At 41.1% G+C, this 21,585-nt stretch overlaps 1 protein-coding gene across 7 annotated transcripts in view; it reads right to left on the minus strand.

Annotated features, from left to right (window-relative positions):
* Nucleotides 1-21,585, minus strand: part of ppfia4 (PTPRF interacting protein alpha 4) — a 51,348-nt gene that overhangs the window by 8,839 nt on the left and 20,924 nt on the right. For 3 of the 7 annotated variants that reach the window (XM_051413857.1, XM_051413859.1, XM_051413856.1), the window contains exons 3-15: nt 8,558-8,659; nt 8,169-8,333; nt 7,567-7,641; nt 6,918-6,989; nt 5,287-5,508; nt 4,520-4,654; nt 3,673-3,807; nt 3,398-3,481; nt 2,478-2,609; nt 2,268-2,330; nt 1,550-1,641; nt 1,308-1,437; nt 614-810 (exon numbers count right to left, since the gene is read on the minus strand). In XM_051413857.1, the coding sequence (XP_051269817.1) occupies nt 614-810; nt 1,308-1,437; nt 1,550-1,641; nt 2,268-2,330; nt 2,478-2,609; nt 3,398-3,481; nt 3,673-3,807; nt 4,520-4,654; nt 5,287-5,508; nt 6,918-6,989; nt 7,567-7,641; nt 8,169-8,333; nt 8,558-8,659 (1,604 nt within the window). Of the gene's footprint in view, nt 1-613; nt 811-1,307; nt 1,438-1,549; nt 1,642-2,267; nt 2,331-2,477; nt 2,610-3,397; nt 3,482-3,672; nt 3,808-4,519; nt 4,655-5,286; nt 5,509-6,917; nt 6,990-7,566; nt 7,642-8,168; nt 8,334-8,557; nt 8,660-17,288; nt 17,548-21,585 lie in introns of those variants that run through there. The other 4 variants (XM_051413862.1, XM_051413858.1, XM_051413861.1 and 1 more) reach the window with 3 other exon arrangements.

A 21,585-nucleotide genomic window follows, 5' to 3' on the forward strand; every position in this document is an offset into this window, starting at 1 on the left:
TTTGATTTCTCATTTGCACTACCGTACAATTTTGCCATGAATCTTTGAAATAATCACCATTTATTTATTATTTATAATTGCATCAAAAATGTAAAAATCCAAAGATCCTGGAAAATATTGGAAAATAAAAATTACATTTGTAATATGGACATTATTTTTATTACTTTGAGGGAGTCTGGCTCCTCTGCAGCATAATCAGCATATTTTTTACATCTCCTCACCAGAAGCATATTCTGAGGTGTCACAGGAAGACCTTGTTTACTGTAAACTGTAATAAACAGCGTCCTCTTCCAGCTTGAAAAAGAACTGAAGAGTGAGGAGTCTTATCTAAATGATATCATCTCTATATCTAATGCCACAATCAGCTCTGGTGCATCCTGTCTGGCCACAGGCCTTCATGCATTGCTTTAACAAGATGAAGCAGCAGCACCACCATTATTTGCTTCAGTATCTTCAAAATGTCCTTTTTCTTGTAATTATTTGTTGCATTATCTTGAATACTTTGTTCTCCTCTTATCTGTATCCTGTTTCTTGCTACTGCACTGACCCAATTTCCCCATGGGGATCATGAAACTGTCATGTGGTGCAATCTAATGTGGTTGTGATTTGGCACCTTATCTCTTCGTTGATAGCGTCAAGCTGCTCCTGCAGCATGAGAGCGAGAGTCTGAGCGTCTGATTGGCCGCTGGGGGAAAGCAGGGCCGAGCTAACGTCATCATCCAGGTCTGACTCTCCCTCGATGTCGCTGCCAAGGAGATGGCTGACACTCCCACGCAGAGATGGGTAGTCCTGTTCAAACACCGCACACACCTGGATACAACAAACACACAGCTTTTAACGTATGTAGGCATAGACCACATTTTAAATACAACATACATTGATCAGATTTTGATCATAAATACATGTTCCTGAAGAATGTGCAACATCAATTCTGATTAAATGCATACATTTAAAAATACAATATGACACTTGGAAAAAGTATGTGGCCAGTTATGAGAAGAAATGGATGAACAAGGAACTTACATCAGACAGCATGTCCATGGCAGCAGGTGAAAGAGAGACAGAGAGACAGAGAGGTTAGTAGAGAATGGTAAGTTAGGCATGAAGATCATCATACATCAGCCAAGCACTGACACTTATTAGCAAAGCAGACATGAACTTGGATAGAGCACTGGTAAGGAGTTGTATGTGGTTAGAAGAATAGTCGACTCATGATCTTGTTATCTGCAAGTTGGCCATCCTGCTTCGTGTGCGTATATGTGAGGAACTCTCGGGTTGTTTCGGCCCAATAAAGACATTATCAGCACCTTGTTTGGGTCGTCCCGTAGCGCTGACAGTCTGCCCTTCTGTGCCCGCCTGATCACAGTTGTGCTATAGTGGCCATCTTGGCCCTCCACCACAGAGAAGCGAAGGTCGCTGGAGCTACCCAGGTGAGACCTGAGATTATATACACAAAACACCTTACCATCAATAACGTGCACAGCACTATTTTAGAGGGTGTGTGTAAGAGAGAGAGCACGTGTGGAGGAGGAGGTATGTCTGTGTGTACCGAGGGTGAGTTCCATCTCCAAACGCCCCACTGCGGCGCTTCAAATGGTCGATCTCATTTCTCAACTTCTCAATCTCTCCAATCAGCCGTTCCTGAGGGAGAGAGAAGCATTATTAGCAATGTAATAAGATTGTCTACTTAAAAGCAATACCTATACCATTATATTACTCCATTACAAGTAAAAGCCAAGTAAAAAGTCAAAGTCTTGAAGTACTATAAGTAAAATGCACTTCAAGATCAATATCAAAGGTGAATGAGTCATTATGCAATAGAAGGTCTTCTGCTTTATGCTATATTAATGCTTTATGCTGTATGTTTCATGTTTACTGTACAGACATATGATTGGTATTTACCTTCTCATCTTACTTTCTGCAAGAGAGCAAATACATATACTTTCCAAAATGTCAAACTATTCCTTTAAGGTGTAAGCATTTTTAATGTTAAAACTAATGTTAAAAGCTCAATGTGTATAATGTTGGATAGCTTAACCTATAATATTTTAGCAATTCATCGTTTTTATGTATTGTTTCATTTGCAAAGTAACAACTGACTACAGCTGTCACATGGAGTAAAAGTATAAAGTGGCATAAAATGGAAATATCACACACCAAGTGTATTCATCACTTAATTACATTGCACTACTAATAAGGGGGAATATAAGTTGGAAGTGAGGACACTAGTTTTGAGTGATTATGTGATTCATTAAAGTCTTACTGACCCTCGTGTGGTGGAATTCTTCAAGCTGTTTCTGGCAATTCTCGAGGTCCTGAATAAGGGAGTTCTAGACAAAGAAATCATGAAACCGTGTCAAAAAAAATCTGTGGTCCAAGTAGAACATGTGCTCTACTGTATATTAATTTGTTCCGTGAGGCAATAACAACAGCCATATGAGCTGCTACTTAGATGAATGTGTGTGCACAGGCCTTGCCTTGTCCTCCAGGGCAGCCATGCGTTCTTTCAAATGGAGTTGCAGTCTTTCATTGGACTCAGTGAGCAGACGATCCACGGTGTCAGACAAGCGTTTGTTGTGCTCTTCATTCATTTTCTCTCTCTGACGAGCCTGAGGAGCGGAGAAAGAACCAGACAAATGAGAATGACATAATCATCAATTTTCTCTTTGACACAGACTCCATTTGGGTGTATTTATGCAGCTAATCAAGCATCTCTGCATGGATTAAAGGATGAAGTGTGTATTTAGCCCGAGATCACCAGCTGCCAGATATAGGTCTTCTTGGCCAACAATGGATCTCACAGCCAGAATGATTTAATTACAGTTATTTACGTGATGATGAAAAAGGGTTAAACGCCTTCTCTTAAATGGGAAATGCTGTGCTTCGTGTGTATTCTACAGTAATTTCATTAAAGAAAATTAACACAGACACACACAAACACAAATCTGCATCCTCAGAGGGCTCGTTTAACTAAATATAGTCACGAGATTGCACAGAGAGAGAGAGAAATTAGCCTTGCGTGAATTATTCAGAGTCTAAAGATAGCAGCCAATCAGTCTTATGGGTAGGGGGACAGGGGGGCGGGCTTGCAGCAATATATGTGGATTTGGTTCAGATTCATGCAACAACGCACCAGGAAAATGGAAAGCTCTCCATATGTGTGTCTGTCCTGTGTGCTTGTGTATGTACGTGTATGCATGACGGAGCACAGAGCCAAGAATCAAGACATCCAACTAATGTGAAGCATCAGCCCACACACACACGCACACGCACACACACACACCATAGTGAGAGGTCACAGAAACCCTGCAGGGCTGGTGCGCGCACACACACACACACACACACACACACACACACACACACACACACACACACACACACACACAAACACACACACCCTTCCTAGCTCTTGGTTCTTCTCCTCCAGTTGTGACTCCAGCTGTCTGAGGCGCTCTTCCACGTTGCCATGACGCTCCTCAGCCTGCAGAGGGAGACACTTACATATAAGTACAACTGCTTCTATCTACAGGCTCTGTAACTTTATTTACATGTATATCTGCTTCTGTGTTTTGTATTTAAATCACTGATTCTTATTCTGTTGCACCTGTATCATTTGCTATGTGTTCCACAGCTGTGTGTTAGTGTGTGTTTGTGTGTGTGTATGTGTGTTACCTTGGAAAGTGCTGCCACTCTCTGTGCCAGTTCAGCTTCCACCTCTGGCAATGTCTCAGCCTTCCTCATGGTCTGAGCCAGCCTCTGCTCTGCCATCTCCAGCATCTCCTGCAGCTGGCGCACCTTCTCCTCGCTCTGACACAAACACACGCACGTGCAAAGAAAGACAAGGGACAGTGTGATCACAAGAGTGTAGTGCAGCCAGCAAGAAGCAAAGACACAACACACGGACATGAGTGGAGGATGTTCCTGGTATTCCCCATTTGGAGCTGAACTCAGATTCACCCTGAACTACACATGAACCTTTGAGTAGGATGCTCGCTCACTCACTCACTCACTCACTCACTCACTCACTCACTCACTCACTATAATATTCTTCAATACCTTACCTTACATTGTCACACTTTAGAAAAACTCAATCGATCTTCTGATTTTATTACCATCTCAGCTTTATTGTTGGTGACATTGCTGGGGCATGAAATATTAAAATGTTGCAAGACATACAGAGACAGGATATTAGACATATGTCACCTCAAGACAAATATGCCATTTTTGGTGTCACTTAACAACACATTATGACTGTAACACATCCAACGAAGCCTGAGCATAGCACAATAATGACACAGCACATGAATTAATATTGATTTCGTCCTTATGTCAGCCTTCATTAACTGATGTTGTTCTTTGTGTTCAGAAACTTAAATGCTTAAATCCCAACCAGGTATCTGTGGAATCAGCTTGGTTTAATGTAACAATGATATTTACTATTTTGAATAATTGTAAAATGTTATGCACATCTTTGTGTGATCTTGTACAGCTAGTGTTGTTGTGTGTATATGTTTGTTACCTGTCGGTGCAGTGAGTCCTTGGTGGCCAGTTCATTCTCCAATTTGTCATTAAGGTCGTGGATGTGTGTGGTCTCCCGCTGAGCAGCCAGGTAGCGTTTCTCTAACGTTGTTATCCTCTCCTCCATATCCTCTCTCTGTGGGTGCACAGACACAACAACAATAACAGGGAGATCATGAGAGAGAAGCCATTTTATGATTGAATGCACATAATCTATACATAAACCTTCATAGTGTATTGTATGAGTGCAGTTTATATACAAAAAAAGTGTGTACTAATGTAATGACAGGAAATAATATAATATAAAAATATACAATGTCATTCAATGTCCAGCAAGAACACACAAAAATCAAGCAAATGCGGTAGGCTTTACCATCAAGCAATAAACTCCAGGAACAATAAACAGAACTGAACTCAAATGTTGACAGACCGAGCTAAAGAAAATCTCTTGTTTTGTTGGTTTTAGTATTTTTCTTTAAAAAATAATCTAGTATGTTCACAACAATAACAACATAATACTGTACATGTTCAGTTAGTCTTAGCCATCTGCTATCATGTAAAGTTTCTATATAGGAGTGACTCTCAATGGCATGGGTCAAAGGTGTATTTTTTAAAATAATGATATAGTAGGGTATTAATGTAGAGCTATGTTTTTTTAAACAAAACAGTATAATGTTTCATTTTATTAACTTTTTACCTAAAAGTGTTTGCAGCCCAGTGTTCTGAGTGCTTGCTTTCAGAACAAAAGCACATTTCCTTTACTCTCACCTCTCTCTGTTCCCTCTGTTGTTTGATTGACAGCTCCTCACTGCGGCTCAGTTCTCTGCGCGCATTCGTGAGCTCGGCCTCGAGCTCGGCCAAACGGGCGTTGAGAGTGGCAGAGTGTTCGCGGCTCTGGGCCAGCTCCTTATTGGTCCTATCAAGCAGCTCCTGAAGCTCAGACACCCGACTGCCATCGTCATGAGCGTCTATGGAGCCATTGGGTAGTCTCTGTAAGGTGGACACACAGAATTATTGGATATATGTGCACATTCTTGCATAAAATGTATTCTAGGACTGAGACACGTATACAAATGTTCATGTTATGCGTTGAGTTTTTTGACAGTTGTAGAACTGATAAAGTTGGACGACCTAGATTAAAAAGTGTTGAGCGTTATGCATAGGAGGGCGGGTTGTGTAAGGTTAGGCAGCCATGTTGTTGTTTTGATGTTGTTTCTCTTCCCTTCTCAGCTCAAAGTGCAGTTAATTCCAGGGCCTTAATTAAACAAACCTTCGGGGACACATATTCAGACAGGCAACACAGTGGGCAGCCAAAGTTAGTAGGACCCCCTCCGCTCCCTCATGTTCCAATTTTGCCTGCTCATGAATACCTTACAGAAACATAAACATACCATGAAACACTGGGGGAAATAGGGCTAAATGGTCTGAAGCAACTTAATAAAACACACCTGGTGATTTGTGCAATTGTGCATAATTCCAGTTTAGCCACATAAACTCAATATTAGATTTACTTCCAGGGACTTTGGAAATAGCAGCTGTAGTACAGCCCCATCTGACTGTCAATGTGTGGAAGTCGGGTACGACATGGCCCTGAGATGGTCTTGGTTGGGGTTCCTGCTAAAAAGGACATGTGGTCATGATCATTTAATGGTGTTTTGAATTAAAAATATCCCCTATAGGGTGCTGGTTGCAGCAACCGGAGGCAGTGAGTGTCAGCAGGACAGCGGCTGTCATGGATAATGCCCTGGCAGTGTGTGTTTGCACAGTTCACACTCTGAGACATCTAACTAAACTCTTCCTCCTAATGCTAGTATACTCTAACAATTCTCTCTTCATCCTTTCTCCCTCAATCGCTGTCTCATCCTCTCATCCTTTCTTAATGGTAAGTTATTGATTTTTCAAGTTAAATTATTGCTTTAAATAAAACTACTGTTGACACTTATATTTGCTTCCTGCGTCCTTCAGCCAAAGAAATAGGAGCCAAAGTAAGTAGATCTCATATTGCTCTTCTCTGGTTGCCCGGCCCGTACAGAGGAAGACGATTTCCATTCAGATACAAACAGGCTCTGCTGTTTAATTGCAGGGAGGTTTGTTACTCCCTGTGGATGGAGCCAGACACAGTTACATAATGTGTGCTCGTTTCAGGGCCCAAACCATGGAAGACAGGGCTCGAATAGAGAGCAAGAGTTTTAATGTTATTAGAACTATCAGAAAGGTAAAGGAAGATTAATTTAGCTCCATTAACCTATCATGTGTATGTGTGTGCGTGAGTAGGTGTCTTAATGTGTGGAAGAAAGACATACTTATGAAGACAGCGATCGACAGCCAGACAGACAAATACTATAGGCAGACATAAGATAAAGCACAGAGCAGAAAAACAATCACACAGCCAGGAAGACCTTCCATGTAGGTTTGGATCCATCTGTTCGCTCCACTGAGTCACCATCCTTCCTTTGTCTCACCATGTTCAACTGAAATGTAGATTAAAAAAAAAAAAAAAAGAACAATGAACAAACTCACACATTTACTATCTTTTCTTTTCCCTCAGTGAATCCAAGAACAAAACTGTCTCCCAAAGGGAACCCTTGGCTCAGGCTGCCAACATTCATCAGACAGCATGCTCTACCATATTTTACATAACTACAATATGAATTATGCTCAGAATAGAGGAGGCAGGGTCTGCTCCTGTGTGATCAGTGCAACTTAATAATACTTTGACTTAAATTCTTATATAACTCACTGTGACTCTGCTTTTACTGAGCCTGCTATGAATATTAAGCATAATTTTATCTTCATAATGATTTCTTTAATGGCATTTTGTACAGTGTGTGTGTGTGTGTGTGTGTGTGTATGAACAGAGGGCTGAGAAGACAGAGCGTCTCACCCAGCGTGACACTTGAAGCATATATGAGATCAGACTGGAGGCTTCAACAGATGTCTGCTTGGGACCGAACAGATGTTTCACTTACCAATAACCACATAAACACACATACACACACCTACACACATACACCTACACACACACACAGTCATGTTCACACAGCTCACCTCTTGCGTGGTAGTTGCTAGCTGTCCCTCCAGGGTGGCCACCCTCTCCAGAGCCACCCGAAGCCTCTCACGTACCTGACAAACACCAAGAAAACACACATCAAGAGAAAGTCCAGAAACACAAGGACACACTTATATGCTGAAGAAGAGACACAGAATATTAATCTGTAAATAAAGAGATCTGTTTTATCTCACAATTCAAGTGTTTGATTTACTTTGCTAGTATAACATATAGTATTTTGTACTAGAAATTTTCATATAGTGGCTGGAGACCTCTATTTACCTCATCTGAACGAAGAATCTTTTTACATATTATACATATTTGTTACATATTATTATATTATTAGGAATTTCTCCCTGTTTTTTCATCTGCTTGAATTTCAAATCATAATTTGCTGTTGCTATTGTTTGCTGTTAACAATCTCTTCCCTCCGATGGAGACCTTAACAATGAATTGATCAGGATTAATTAGCGAGGGAGGACAGCATTTCAAAAGACAAACCAGGAGCAACAAAGTGGTGTGTGTCCCCTGCATGTATTTGTTAGAATGGAGCACAGCCCTTAAATAGGTGTGTTTGGTGTGTGTGTGTTTGTGTGTCCACCTTTTCATCCAGAGCCTTGTGGTGTTCAAACAGCGACTTCAGGGCTTTGAGGACCTCCACCTCGCTGGAGACTCCAGATGGTGGGGGTGCCTGTCTCTTCACCACTGTCATCCTCAGACTGCGTTCGTGACGAGACACCAGACACTCCAGGTGCTCCAACAGCAGCTACAGCAAGTACACACACATACACACATATGAATGCATGCATGACCAAAGAGAATACTAATTTCAAGCTTAGAAGCATTGTTTGTTTTCATCAGCCTCACCACTCACTTGCACTTACATATGCACACACACACACACACACACACACACACACACACACACACACACACACACACACACACACACACACACGCGCGCACACACACACGCACACACACACATACCCTGGTGTTGTTCCTTTCAGCTTTCAGCTCAGATATTTCCTCCTCTTTCTCCAGCAGCTGCTCCCGGCATATGTTCAGCTCCTTCGTCAGGGTGGCAAACTCCTACATACACACACACACACACGCACAAATACAGAGGTTAATACTGTATCACTGATCAACATAATGGGCTCTACTTTAGTGAAACTGGGCACATATGCAGCTGCAATCTCAGGATGCAAAGCGCAAACACACGTGGGCGTGGCCAGAATTTTCAATTTTGGTGGCACAAGCACATTTGTGGCGCCAAGCAGCACAGGATGAGCACATTGTTGACTACTTTATCAGGAGGTGAAGTTAGAGTATACTTAAATATTGGGCAGTTCAGGCTGGCTTCTCCTAAAAGAAAACTTAAATTCTGAGGGATGCTGCATATAAAATTCTTTCTGTGTGCCTGCGATAAGAGGTGGTCGGAACGGGTGGAAAAGACCAAAATGGCACTGTGCTATCTGATCTGCATAAACACAACCTCAGCCACTCTGCCAACCTCAGTGCCCACCTCTGGGATAGCCAGGGAAAAAAGAAGTGGACTTGTGTCTAGTTGGACAAAACAGTCAAAATCAAAAATTATAATAAAAAAGATCAGGATTTTGACTTTTACTGTAGCTGAGACACATTCACAGTGTATTAGCTGTGATTAATTGAAAACAGTCTAGCTGAAATAGGACAGAAATTTGCCAAAGCCATTAGGCTAATGTAATTGTAGAAAACAAAATTGGTTTACATCAACTGTCTGTCTCTATTTTCCCATTAGCAACAAATGGGATTTCCTTCATACAAAAAAACATATCTTTTTGATGCTAGGATTCAAAGACAGCAGAAAAGATAAGGAGTTCGGTCCAGACCTGCTCTATTTAAAAAGTGTCCTGAGATAACTTCTGTTATGAATTGGCGCTATACAAATAAAATTGAATTGAATTGAATTGAAAACATTCTGAACTTCTTCCGATCATGTTATGACTAATTCCATTATATAGTCCAAAAAGCAAATATTATCAAGTGACAACAGTGTTGTCTTAATCTCTGACTATAAAACAACCTTAAAATTCCCAGTGATGATACAACACTTTTCAGTATCAACCTCAGATTATTGAATAATCAAAATGAATTCTTTGCTGTGTGAGAAAAGTGTATTTCACTTGAGAGCCATTTGATTTATTAATGTACATTCTTCACACTCCTCAATGCTGACAGATGCACTTCACTGAAGCTTTTAAGCACTTGCGGCACTCCAGACGTTCTTTATAGCTAACATTTGAGAAATTCGACCAATGAGGTTGAAGTTGGACCACAATGGTTTCTGGATGGTTGGGACCCACTCAGTCTGTCAGAAATGGCATGTTTGAAGCAATTTTCAGTCCAGAATTCAGTCATTTTGTACAAATGAGTAGCACAGCATAGAGTGCAGATGCAATTCTGAGATTCAGAGATGACCTCTTTGTTAATATCATATTGTAACCATGTAGCTTTGATGTAACAAGATAACATCAAGTAGCTATACTGAGTAAGATGAATACATAAAATAAGCTTTGAGGCATTATGGAGGACATACTTCCTAACATTTAAAGGTTTAGTTTCACACCACACATTGAAACATCAATTAAAGAATAGTTTAACATTTGGAGAAGCGAGCTTGTGACTGGAACATTGTTGGTTCAACCCCAGGGACAGGCAGGATAAATCTGCGTGGGGAAAGTGAAAGGTAGGACATGCCCCTTACTACCACTTAGGTGCCTTTGAGCAAGGCTCTCAACCCCAACCACTCCAGTGTGAATGTATTACTGCATGAATGTGATCAGGGCGTTCCTGAAAAAGAGAACATTGCTCTCAAACCCCCTGAATAAATAAAAAGATGAAAAGCTGTACACTAAATATGAAGCCAAAGGCAGCAGCCAATTAGTTTGCATAAAGAACGGAAACAAGCTAGCCTGACTCTGTCCAAAGGTAACAAAATCTGCCTACCAGCACCTCTAAAGCTCACTGATTAACACATTGTATCTTGTTTGTTTAAGCTTTAAATATTATGCTAGGTAGATCTTGTTATCTTGGAGTCAAGGTAACTGCTTCACCCTGTTTTTGGATTTTAAACTAAAGCTAAGCTGTCATACAAACATTTGAGGGTGGTATCAATTTTCTTCAATAAATCTTGGTAAGAAAGTGAATATGCATATTTCTCAAAATGTTAAACAAAACAGATATTTGATGTGCCTGATATAGTGCATATATGAAAAGAATGTACTTCTGTACCTGCTGTTGAGTATGCAGTGTCTAGTTTCTCTGTGTAGTCACAGCCGACTCCCACACTACTCAAGACAGCAACACCATCCTTCCACAGCTCCACATACAACCTCATATTGCAAATTTGATGGAGATTTTATGCTCTTTTGGAACCGTAAAGAGATGGCTCCATTAACTTTAATAGTTTGTGAGAATGATGTGATGGAACTGCAGCACTACTCTGCTGTGTGTTTGGTTTTTACAGTATATAAACTTTAATAGCATTTCACCTGGCTGTTCTTCATGTTGTGATGAACTAGTCCTTTAAAATCACAGTGGTCAAAGGCGGTCAAAGGTCTGTGGAGACATCATAACACATAATAAAGTATTGAGATGTTACCAATAGGTTTTTCTATGACTGACAATATCTGATATATATCAACCTGATGCAGTAGACCATCTATTACTGCAGTATCAGATGTCTTTTTCTAAAAATGATAAGGTTCACCTGCTTTGGTCTGGGATTATAAGGTCTTCACATTCTGTCTTGTGCAGATGAAGTGTATCAGTGTAAACTGATCCTCAGACCAGTCTCTTCGTTCTGATCAGTGGAAGGGTGAAATGTCACTCCCTGATTTTGTCCTTGTACAACTAACATTTCATGATTTGTCTGCTATCTAAGCAGTTCATTCTTATGTCAGAGGGTGTTTCTCTGTCTCCGAGCCCCATACTTAATCCACTTGCCCGTATGATTTTCTGTCTGCCATCGATTAGATTCACACAAGATGAAAAGCTGCCGTTACAGCGGGAGACAACGAGCCAATGACTCACACAGTTTTGGCTGGAGGTTGATTTTTAATTTTTTCTGTGGTTTGATCACGCTGGAGCAGAGATTGGGTGGCTGTTTATTTACTGTGTGTGTGTGTGTGCATGTGTGTGAGTCTGTTTGTATGTGTGTGCTTGTTGTTTTAACGTCTCTTGGTGCTTTGTTGGCATTTCCTGTAAGCTTGGCTTTAGTCCAAAACAATACCCAGAGGCTCATGTACTCTCTGCTTGTCTCAAACACACACACACACACACACACACACACACACACACACACACACACACACACACACACACACACACACACTTTTTGAAGTCCTGGTACTCCATGCAGCTATGACACTGCACTCTTGCACTCTCATGTTTCTCACTGCTGACCCAAACACTGAGCATGACTAAGAAATGCTTCTTTAAAGTTTAAATCAGGGACATTCCATGTTGCTGCTCTTAAACTCTAGCAAAGATGGCAGAGCGTAATGTGCCAGACCTGGTTCAAAATGCCAATACAGCAAAACACCTGTCAATACACCTGACACCAGTCTGGGCCTATCAAGAAGATAGCTGTGACCAGAACAGGTGTGACTGTAAAACCAAAGTACGAACAGAATCTCGACCCATAAGAAATGGATAAATATGCAATATAGGGATAGTGTATGCCTTGTGTATGACACATTCTGGCCTTTAGTTTCACAGTTTGATGGATCTGGATAAAAAGAAATCAAACTCAATAAGGGTAAATGAACAATAAAGGATCAGAAACAAAAATTGTGATCTGGACATCCGTACTTTTGACAGACCTCTTTGATTTTCAAATGAAATTGATACCAGCCACTTCAGTCTCTGACTTTGGGTCCATTGCCCTGACTGGCCTGTTCAGTTATTCATCAATAACCAGCCCCATCTTTCTTGTTACGTTACCACCGCCGTTGCACATAATGTTTCACACCTCCTTCATGGAACTCTGTGTCTAAAGCCCTGCATGATGTTTATCAAATGGACTGAAATCAAGTCTGCCTGCAATCAGAGAAGTGATTTGAATGTCATAACACAAATGTGTCTCTCTAAATTTGCCCTGTCCTGTAAACTGGCATATAATGTTTTACTTTAGACAGAGGTGGAAGAAGAACAGTGTAGAAATACTCTGTAACAACTCCTACATTAACTAAATGACTTAGTATTAGCACCACATTAGATGTAAATTACCAAAAGTAGAATTATTAATTATGCAGAGGGGTCCATTTGAGAATAACGCATATAATATTATTGGATTATAATTAGTTGTGCATTAATGTGTTCATCACTTTAATGTTGCAGCTGGTAAGGTGGAGCTGATTTTAATTACTTGCTGAGTGGCTTAACCTATAATAAGAGATCATAATTTGTTAATTGATTTATATTTTGTGCTTATAATCTAAATCTGCAAAGTAACTCTGAAATATAATGGATTAAAGTAGAAGCAAAAAATGGAAAATACATAAATAAATAATAAATAAATAGAAAAGTACAAGCAAATTGTAAAAATTGACCAGTACTTTTGTAAATTTTAGTTACATTCCACCACAATGTGATATAAAAACAATACATCAAGTGGGACAAGCAATACACACGGTGTAGTGGGAGTGGGAGTGGAGTGGAGTGGGGCGGAGTGACGGGAGAGGGAAGAGAGAGAAATGGAAGGAGCATCGGGAGGAAAGGGGGAAAATGGGTCAGCGTGTTCATTTTACTTTCCCTTATTCCACAGAGGCGCACCAATAGACGAGAGCTCAGCCCAAATCCACCAACAGATGTTAGAGCTCACTGTGTCTTTCAATCGTGGCAAAAAGGCTCTACAGGCCACCTCTTGCGCTCTCTACTTCATCTGCTCATCCCATCATCCCTCTGCCTTTTAGAAGCTCTCTGCATCTCCTCACAACCACTTCACGCCACCCCCCTCCAAAAAACAAAACAAAAACAAATGTGAGAAACATGCACAGACAAATACCTATGAATAGATAAAGGCATGAATACATAGCGTCTGTATTATATAACAGAACAGTATTATATATAAAATATAACACACCACTGTCTAGACAAAAAACTTTCCTATTTAATTTCTCATGAAGGTCTGTCAAACGCCTTCCCTCTGGCAGCTTCTACTGCTTTTCCACACACACACACACACACACACACACACACACACACACACACACACACATACGCGCTATCACTGTGTGCACTACACAATCCTAACCCCATGCAAGCTTTGAAAAATCCCAGGATGTTTATTCAACTTCACACAACAGTCAGATAGACGCAGCTCTCTGACAACACAACCTTGACATCTGTCAGAGAGTATATCATATCGAGTGGAGAGAAGGTTCTTCTGCCTCCAACCACAATGTGAGATAGCAAGTGGTTACCAAACACTGCTGAGCCCAGACATTGTAAAGGGATTTCTTCCCTTCGCTTCCTTAAGCAGTTTGGGATTAAAGGATGAAAAAAATGCAGTGTGTGTGTGTGTGCGAGGAAAGACAGGAAGAGAGATTGGAGTGCAGTTGGATATATATTTTTAAAAAGTCTCACGCGCACACACACACACACACACACACACGCCATCCAAAAAATATATATAAGGTTTATACTTAAGAGAGTGTGCTTCTCTTTCTGTACTTGTGTTCGTTGTGTCTGTGATGTGCTGAGAGGTCAGTACGGTGGGGAGTTAACCTACAACACACACCTGAACTATGTCTAAAATCTCCCCCTCATTCACTATTACCCACATGTTAGAGAATATGAACAGCATAATCTATGCCAGAGGTTTTCAGAGTGGGAGGTGGGCCTCCCCAGCGGGGCTCAAAACAGGTTCAAAGGAGGCTCAGTAAACATTAGTTATTAAAAGGTTGCATAGAATAGCCTAAATATGTGATCTGGTTAGAGATACTTTGGGGAGTTTTACTGTTTTTCCCACTTTAAATAAATAAATGCCTTAGGAGAGACCTTTATTTTATGCATTTGGTGTAGTCTGAAATTAAAAGAATTAATGCACGAAGCAACAAGCAGCCTCTAACTTTATGGCGTGTGGGTAGATTGGGAAGACAAGAGACTGAAGCCAAAACAAATATAAATCGATGAGAACAGTGAGGCAGCTCATCGTGTCTGTGAGCGTCAGTTGGTGGGAGGAGAGGAAAGGAGGAAAATATGTGACTGAGCAAGAAAGGAAAGAGATGGAAACATGACTATTAACTCATTCACACATTGTATGATTCACAGGGTAGGATTGTAGAATGTGACATTAGTTATGCTAATCTGAGGATGCCCAAGTGAACATCACCAGCACTCACATCACATCCAGGACAAAGTTACATTTTAGTGCATTTAAAAGGCAGTCACTAAAAATTACTTTATCAGTTTTGGTTCTCCTGTTTATCCTGTCAATCAACAAGAAGGACACAGAAAAAAACACTCAGTATCACAGCAAAAAGTCTGACTGAACTGTCACTGTGTTGTAAACAGACCCAGAAACCAAGATGCATACAATGCAAATGCAAGACAGGAATCACTGAAAAGATCAAGCTTCACCATCCCACAGAAATTATTATTTGCTGTGGAGAGGCAGAGAAGAAGGAGATGCCTCATCTGAGATTGTATATAATGACTGAGCTTCTTTCACTTGTGCACACCGAAAGACACTAAATTAATTCTGATGTAAATCGTGGTAATTCACTTAGGAGTGCCACACTGAAGATGAATGCAGAGTCGGGGACTAGAGAATGAGTGAGTCCCCAGGGAGACTCAGATATCACAGCTGTAACTCTTCACCACTGCAGAGAGAGTGAGGGGCAAACAGCACAGAGGTGGACTCGACCTTCCTCTGACAAATCTCAGTCAACACACACACACACACACACACACCACCACAACACCTTGCCAGGGTGTTGGCCCTAAGTAGGCAATGAGTAATCTGTTGCCATGACGCCGCCCCGCACACTGCAGCCATCACCATGGCAACGGCTCATTAGGAAAGTGAAGTGTTTGAGCAGCATCCAAACTTTGCATGAACGTTTCATCAGAGGAACGCAGGCGCGCTTCCACGTGGGCGCACACACTGAAACACAAACATGCTGCTGAGAGATATTCCCTCTGTATGATGGTGTGACAGCTCTTGAGACTTCGGGAGTGAAGCAGCTGACTACAGCACTTGACAGATCTCCACCCTGACTGGTGCTCTGGAGAAAACAACTCCCGCAGGAAACTTTTACAAAAGCATCCCTTCAGAATGTAGAACATGGTCAATTTAAAAAGTAAACAACAACAAGTACATTTAAAAAAGCAACCACGTTAATTCCGAGACAGATGTAGTCAAATTAGGCTTCTGCATAATCATTGTGAGTTGTGAGCAAATCAGACTAAGTGAAGCACATTAGGGCTAATGCCAAGACTGACAGAAGCTGTGCCAGCTCTGGACTCACTTCTGGAACGTTGATAGCACAACAGCAAATACGCTCGGCGTAAATACAACTCAGTAAATCCCTCTCTGAACACCTTGGAAAAAAAGGGAATTTCTTTGTGAAATCTCAAGCATAAGTCAATGTGGGAGACTTATTTGTTTTGTTACCTATATTACCTTTTAATTGATAGTGACAGCTGTAGAGTGACAGGAAAGAGGGAGAAAGAGAGGGGATGACACACAGTGAAGGGCCATGGATCAGAATCAAACCCATCTACCAAGTGAGCCACCAGGTCGCCCCATCTGGAAGACTTCTAACCACTTTTGAAGGGATTTAAATGAAACCTGGCACAAACCCAATAACCCACTACTGAAAACCTGCACATCAAAAGTCATTTAATACCCTGATTATTATACCATAAAGTTGATTGACGCAGCAAAAGCATTTTTACAGTGACAGATGAGTGCATAGCTGACACAACAATTATGTCTTTTTTTTTTTCAAAATATCCTTTTCTTACAGTTCAGCAAACAAAATGTGTCAAATCCTTGCAAGTTTTCCAACTTTCTCTCCTCCTCTGTGCCCACTGAAGGTCGGTCTGAGCCCAGAATAGCATCCATTCATGTATCCCAGTTTTATTCATTAAAGCAAAACAAAACCTGCATGAGAAAGAGGGGCAAAGAAAGAGAGGAGAAGAGGGGAATACTTCCTCTGCTTGGATGAAAGGAGAAACACAAAGAGTTTTTGTTGTGCATCGGTAGAGTCTGCCTCTCGCACGCATGCTGTAATCAACATACGGAAAACCAAGCACGCACAGCAGTCACAGGAAAAAGGGAGAACATCCCCATCAGTGCATGACAGATATTTATCCTTTATATTCTTGGACAATTGGAGGTTGAAAACATGCAACCAGCCACATCAACCAGTGAAAAGACTTAGTGGAAGAGGCGTGCCCACATTTCCAAACTGATATGCTATTTGCATCACTGCGAGGCATTAATCATTCTTCGCTGATTGATTGAGGCATGGTGGTGAAAAGGAGGGAGGAGAAGGAGGGGAGGAAGAGGTGGAGAGGAGGCCGTATCTCAGTCCTAGAAAAGAGCCATCAGCACTGAAATCAATACTCAGGCAAGGACATGTGGAGACCACAGAGAGAGCTGTTTGAGCTGGAGACAATCCTTCACCGGTAACATCCACAAACTGTACGGGTGCTGAGTCCCTACCTGGTACATGTAGGTGTTAAAGTGGGTCCCATTCTGAAGGTGGATCTTCACTGTTGGGTTCATGGTGAAGGATAAACATATCAGATCCCTCAAACAGACCCCCCATAAAAAGAGAGACAGAAACAGGCAGATGAGGAGGACCGAATATAGAGAGGATGAGGAGTGATAGGAAGAGAGGGCGATGAAGGTGGAAGAGAGGGCTGGTTCCTCTGAGTCGTGGTCGACACTGAGTGCAGCAGGGCTAGATCAGATTCCTGTGCTGCTCCCTCTGCCCTCCGCCGGGGACAACAGCACTCCGCTAGTCAGCCTGCTCTAACTGCAGCCGGGACGAGAGACAGCAGGGACGAGGGGTAAGGAGAGAGAGAGAAAAAAAGAGAGAGGGTAGGGAGATGGATAAACAAGGACAGGCAGAGTAAAAGGGGGGGGGCAGGGGTCGTTGAGGCAAACATGTATGAATTTGATCAGAGAGAAAGACAGAATGAGACAGAAATGATGAGGACGGAGGGGGGGAGGAAGAGGAGGAGACAGAGCAGCTCATAGTGATCAGCTGATGGAGGAAGAAAGAGGCAGGGTTTAGATGAGGACTGCTGGGGGCTCAGGCCACCTGTTCTTTATTGCTCAATCACACACACACAGACACACACACACACACACACACACACACACACACACACACACACACACACACACACACACACACACACGCACACATGTACATGCACCCACAGGAACGGGCACATGGAAGTTCAGGCGCTCAGAGGGAGTTTTTAAGTCACATTTGGAACTAATGCCAAGAATTAGCATGAAATTAAATGCTCTATTTCCTCCTAATAAAAACTCCAGTCACTGCTTACTCATCACAAATTCAAGAGACCCATTTTCCTCCAGCATGACATTGTGCATGCTGATTCTTTCTATTTATAAATGGCAGCCTGTTTTGTCCCTCCTCTCTCAGCAAGATTTCTAAGCGCGCGTACTTGACTGAAAAACCTTCCGGTGCTTTTATACAGTAAAGAATATGAAGTATATTTTATCATCACATTGTTAGTGTCTGCACTGCAATTGGTGCCAGTGATTCTCTTGTGGTGCCATGACATACTTGAGCATCACCATAAATCACACATTTAGCTTATTGAAATGTAGAAAATGTGGCACAAAGTCTTACTTGACTCTTTGTTAGTGGCTCACATTTTCAATGATTGCAATATTATAATGTCATAACAACGTCATATCATGATGCCAGTGATGCCAGGGCTTTTGTACCGCCTAAAGTAGATAGCACATTTATAAAAGGGCACTCTGCTGATTTAAAAAAAAAGTTTGTATAATGTCTTCTGATCACTTGGTACTCTGGGATCTTAGAAGCAACATTTTTTTGTGTGGAGTTTTAAAGATATGGCTGTTTACCAGGCAGGGAGGGTCCTACAAAAGACTCTTTGGGGTTGCGTCATGGGAATTCTGTCAAGCTTTTTGAATGTTGATCCATATTAGGGACTAAAAGTCAGGATATCTCAACCACTGTTGCTTTGACTTTGATCGTTTCTTTTTTTAAACTCTGTCTCTCGCAAGTCACCCAACTTTAATTCAATTCAATTCAATTTTATTTGTATAGCGCCAATTCATAACAGAAGTTATCTCAGGACACTTTTCAAATAGAGCAGGCAATACTTCATCACTGGCATGTCCTTTAGTAGTGCTAACATTGTTTGATGTGTGTTGACTGCAAAATATCAGCAACTAAGTGTGGAGACATCATCATGAGGCTCCTTGTCAGGTCTAAGTAATATTTTATAACCCACATTATATTTCATTTTGATTTGTTCTGTACAAATTTTTTCAAACTCAAAAAATGCTATTTGCCTTGATTTGATTTTTGTACACATACTCTCAATGTATACACAGTAACCCATCTCTATATAGAGGAACTTATTATTCATACAGCACCTGACCCTGTACATACAGTACATAGTGACAATCTGACTTGTATACAGATTGTCCTCTTGCCTTTATATTTAGTTATTTGTTTAAGTTTAAGAGTTAAAATGTACAACTCAGCAAAAAAAAAAATAGAGCGCTTTATTAGTTATGAGCGTTGTCTAATTAGTTAGAGCTGATTTGAATGTTCATTCATTTTATTTTATTTAATTCTGCATTTCTCCCCTCTTTATTCATTCATTAATTCTCACCCCTCCTATTCTCCAGTGCTTCATCACTCACTGGGCTCAACCACTCACTGATTCCATGCTCTATGTTCAGTCAGTAAAAAAAAAAACATATTAAAATGCTCATTCAAAAACATAACCATTGGGACTGGCAGTGCATACGTGTAGAAAAAGAAAAGAAAATGGTTCTTGTCTGTAGGTTTACTTGCTTGCACCTGGTTGTCAAGGAAACAGGGTTCACAGGAGAGAGAGAGAGAGAGAGAGAGAGAGAGAGAGAGAGAGAGAGAGAGAGAGAGAGAGAGAGAGAAAGAGAGAGAGATGAAACAGTGAGACAGGCCCCACGCATTAAAGCATCCTTTTGTGACTGTGGTGACTTCCACCATTAACTGACAGCAGTCCAGCGCACCGGTCACTGCTGCCATCTGGGTTAGTGGTGAGACAGAGACCCCTACTGGCAGCACAAAGTACTCACACGAAATTGTAGAAAACCAAGCCATGTTCACAAATTTGCACAGAAACAGGCAAAATGTGCACGTGAGGAGACCAGCTTTAGAGTAGCTAGTGGTTTCCAAAGAGAGAGGAGTGTCTGAAATAAGTTTGACTGCTCATGATTAAAAGATGAAGGGGAAGCAGGAAAACAAGAGTAATAGAAGCCGCTATGAATTCATATATAGTAATAATAACTTTTTATCCTTCATATTAGTGGTAGCCAGAGTTGGCAGAACCTGATATTTATTGTTATAGACAGAAACAATAAGGGAAAGCATAACAAACAAGCACTGAACAAACACACACAAAAAACACATCACCAAGCACACTATACTGACATAAATGTGACACATCTGAAACAGCAGTTGCAGCATAATTCACAAAAGTGGGAGACCTCTGACTTTCTTTTTATGTCTCCTTTCACAGTTTTCTCTTCGTACTACCTCCATCTCTCTCCTCTTGCTGCTCCCTAACTACACTTGATTACTTTTTTCACACTCTATCCACTCCAGCTCCTCCATGCTTGCTCTCCCCATCTTTTTTCCCTACTTTGCTCTTCCACTCTCTTCCTCACTTCCCTATTTTTTTCAAGCGTTGCTAATTTCAGCTGAACCTTCCCTCGACGAAGAGCAGCCATTTTACTTCATAACATAACATGGAGCAGAGGGCACTGCCCCAACCCACCACCACCTCCACTATCACAAATACATTCACAAATATACACACTTTAATACAAAAGGCGTAGGTTTGGTTTTTACAAGAGAGTAACGTCTGCACAGTGAGTATAATGAAAATGGTCATCGTTTTCTTTTTTCGATGTCTCGATAGAGAACTGAGACTGAGATAAGGCTGTATTTACATCTTTAACCATAAACTACATAAAATAAAATATAATGAATACAACATGCAGAGACTCAATATGACATATACTTTTGGTCACCAAAACTGAATTTCTTATGACAGGAACACTGCATTTTGCTGTTATAGCATCTTTTCATTAGAATATGAAAATTGCACATTGTCACCTGTAAATCAGCAAATAAGTGTGATTACTTTTTTAGGGCTGCAAGTAACATTTATACTCATTTGAGAAGCTGGAACCAGCATGTTTGCGTCACAAGAATCTTCAGCCATGCTCATGATGTTATGCAAGGATAATGTTCGCTATCGTAGTTTAGCATGTTAGCATGCTAACATTTGCTAATTAGCACTAAACCCAATCTAGGAACATTAATAAGGAATGAACATTCTGATGCGTTGGACCCATACTGAGGATGCCACTAGAAAGAAACCCCAAAGTAGCCCTCAGATGGACACCAACAGGGAGGTGAAATAGGGTCAGACCAAAAGCAACGTTGATGCCGAGCTTAAGGAAATGGTACCTCACGGCCCAAACTGTGGCCAAAGACAGACTCTAGTGGCAGAAGATTGTTGCGGCCTTATGTCCCACCTGGGACGAAGAGGATTAAGTAAGTAATTAAGCTAACTAAACCCAAAGTACAGCTGAGGCTGATAGGAATGTCATTAGTTTTTAGCTGGTGTATTTGTACAAGTACTGGACAAACTAAAGTTTACACTTGATGATGGTGCTAGATAAATAGTGGGATCACCAATAATTCTAAGGTTACACTTAAACTGGCGCTCTA

The sequence above is a fragment of the Dicentrarchus labrax genome, unplaced genomic scaffold (assembly GCF_905237075.1).
Source record: "Dicentrarchus labrax unplaced genomic scaffold, dlabrax2021, whole genome shotgun sequence".
Lineage (NCBI taxonomy): Eukaryota > Metazoa > Chordata > Actinopteri > Moronidae > Dicentrarchus > Dicentrarchus labrax.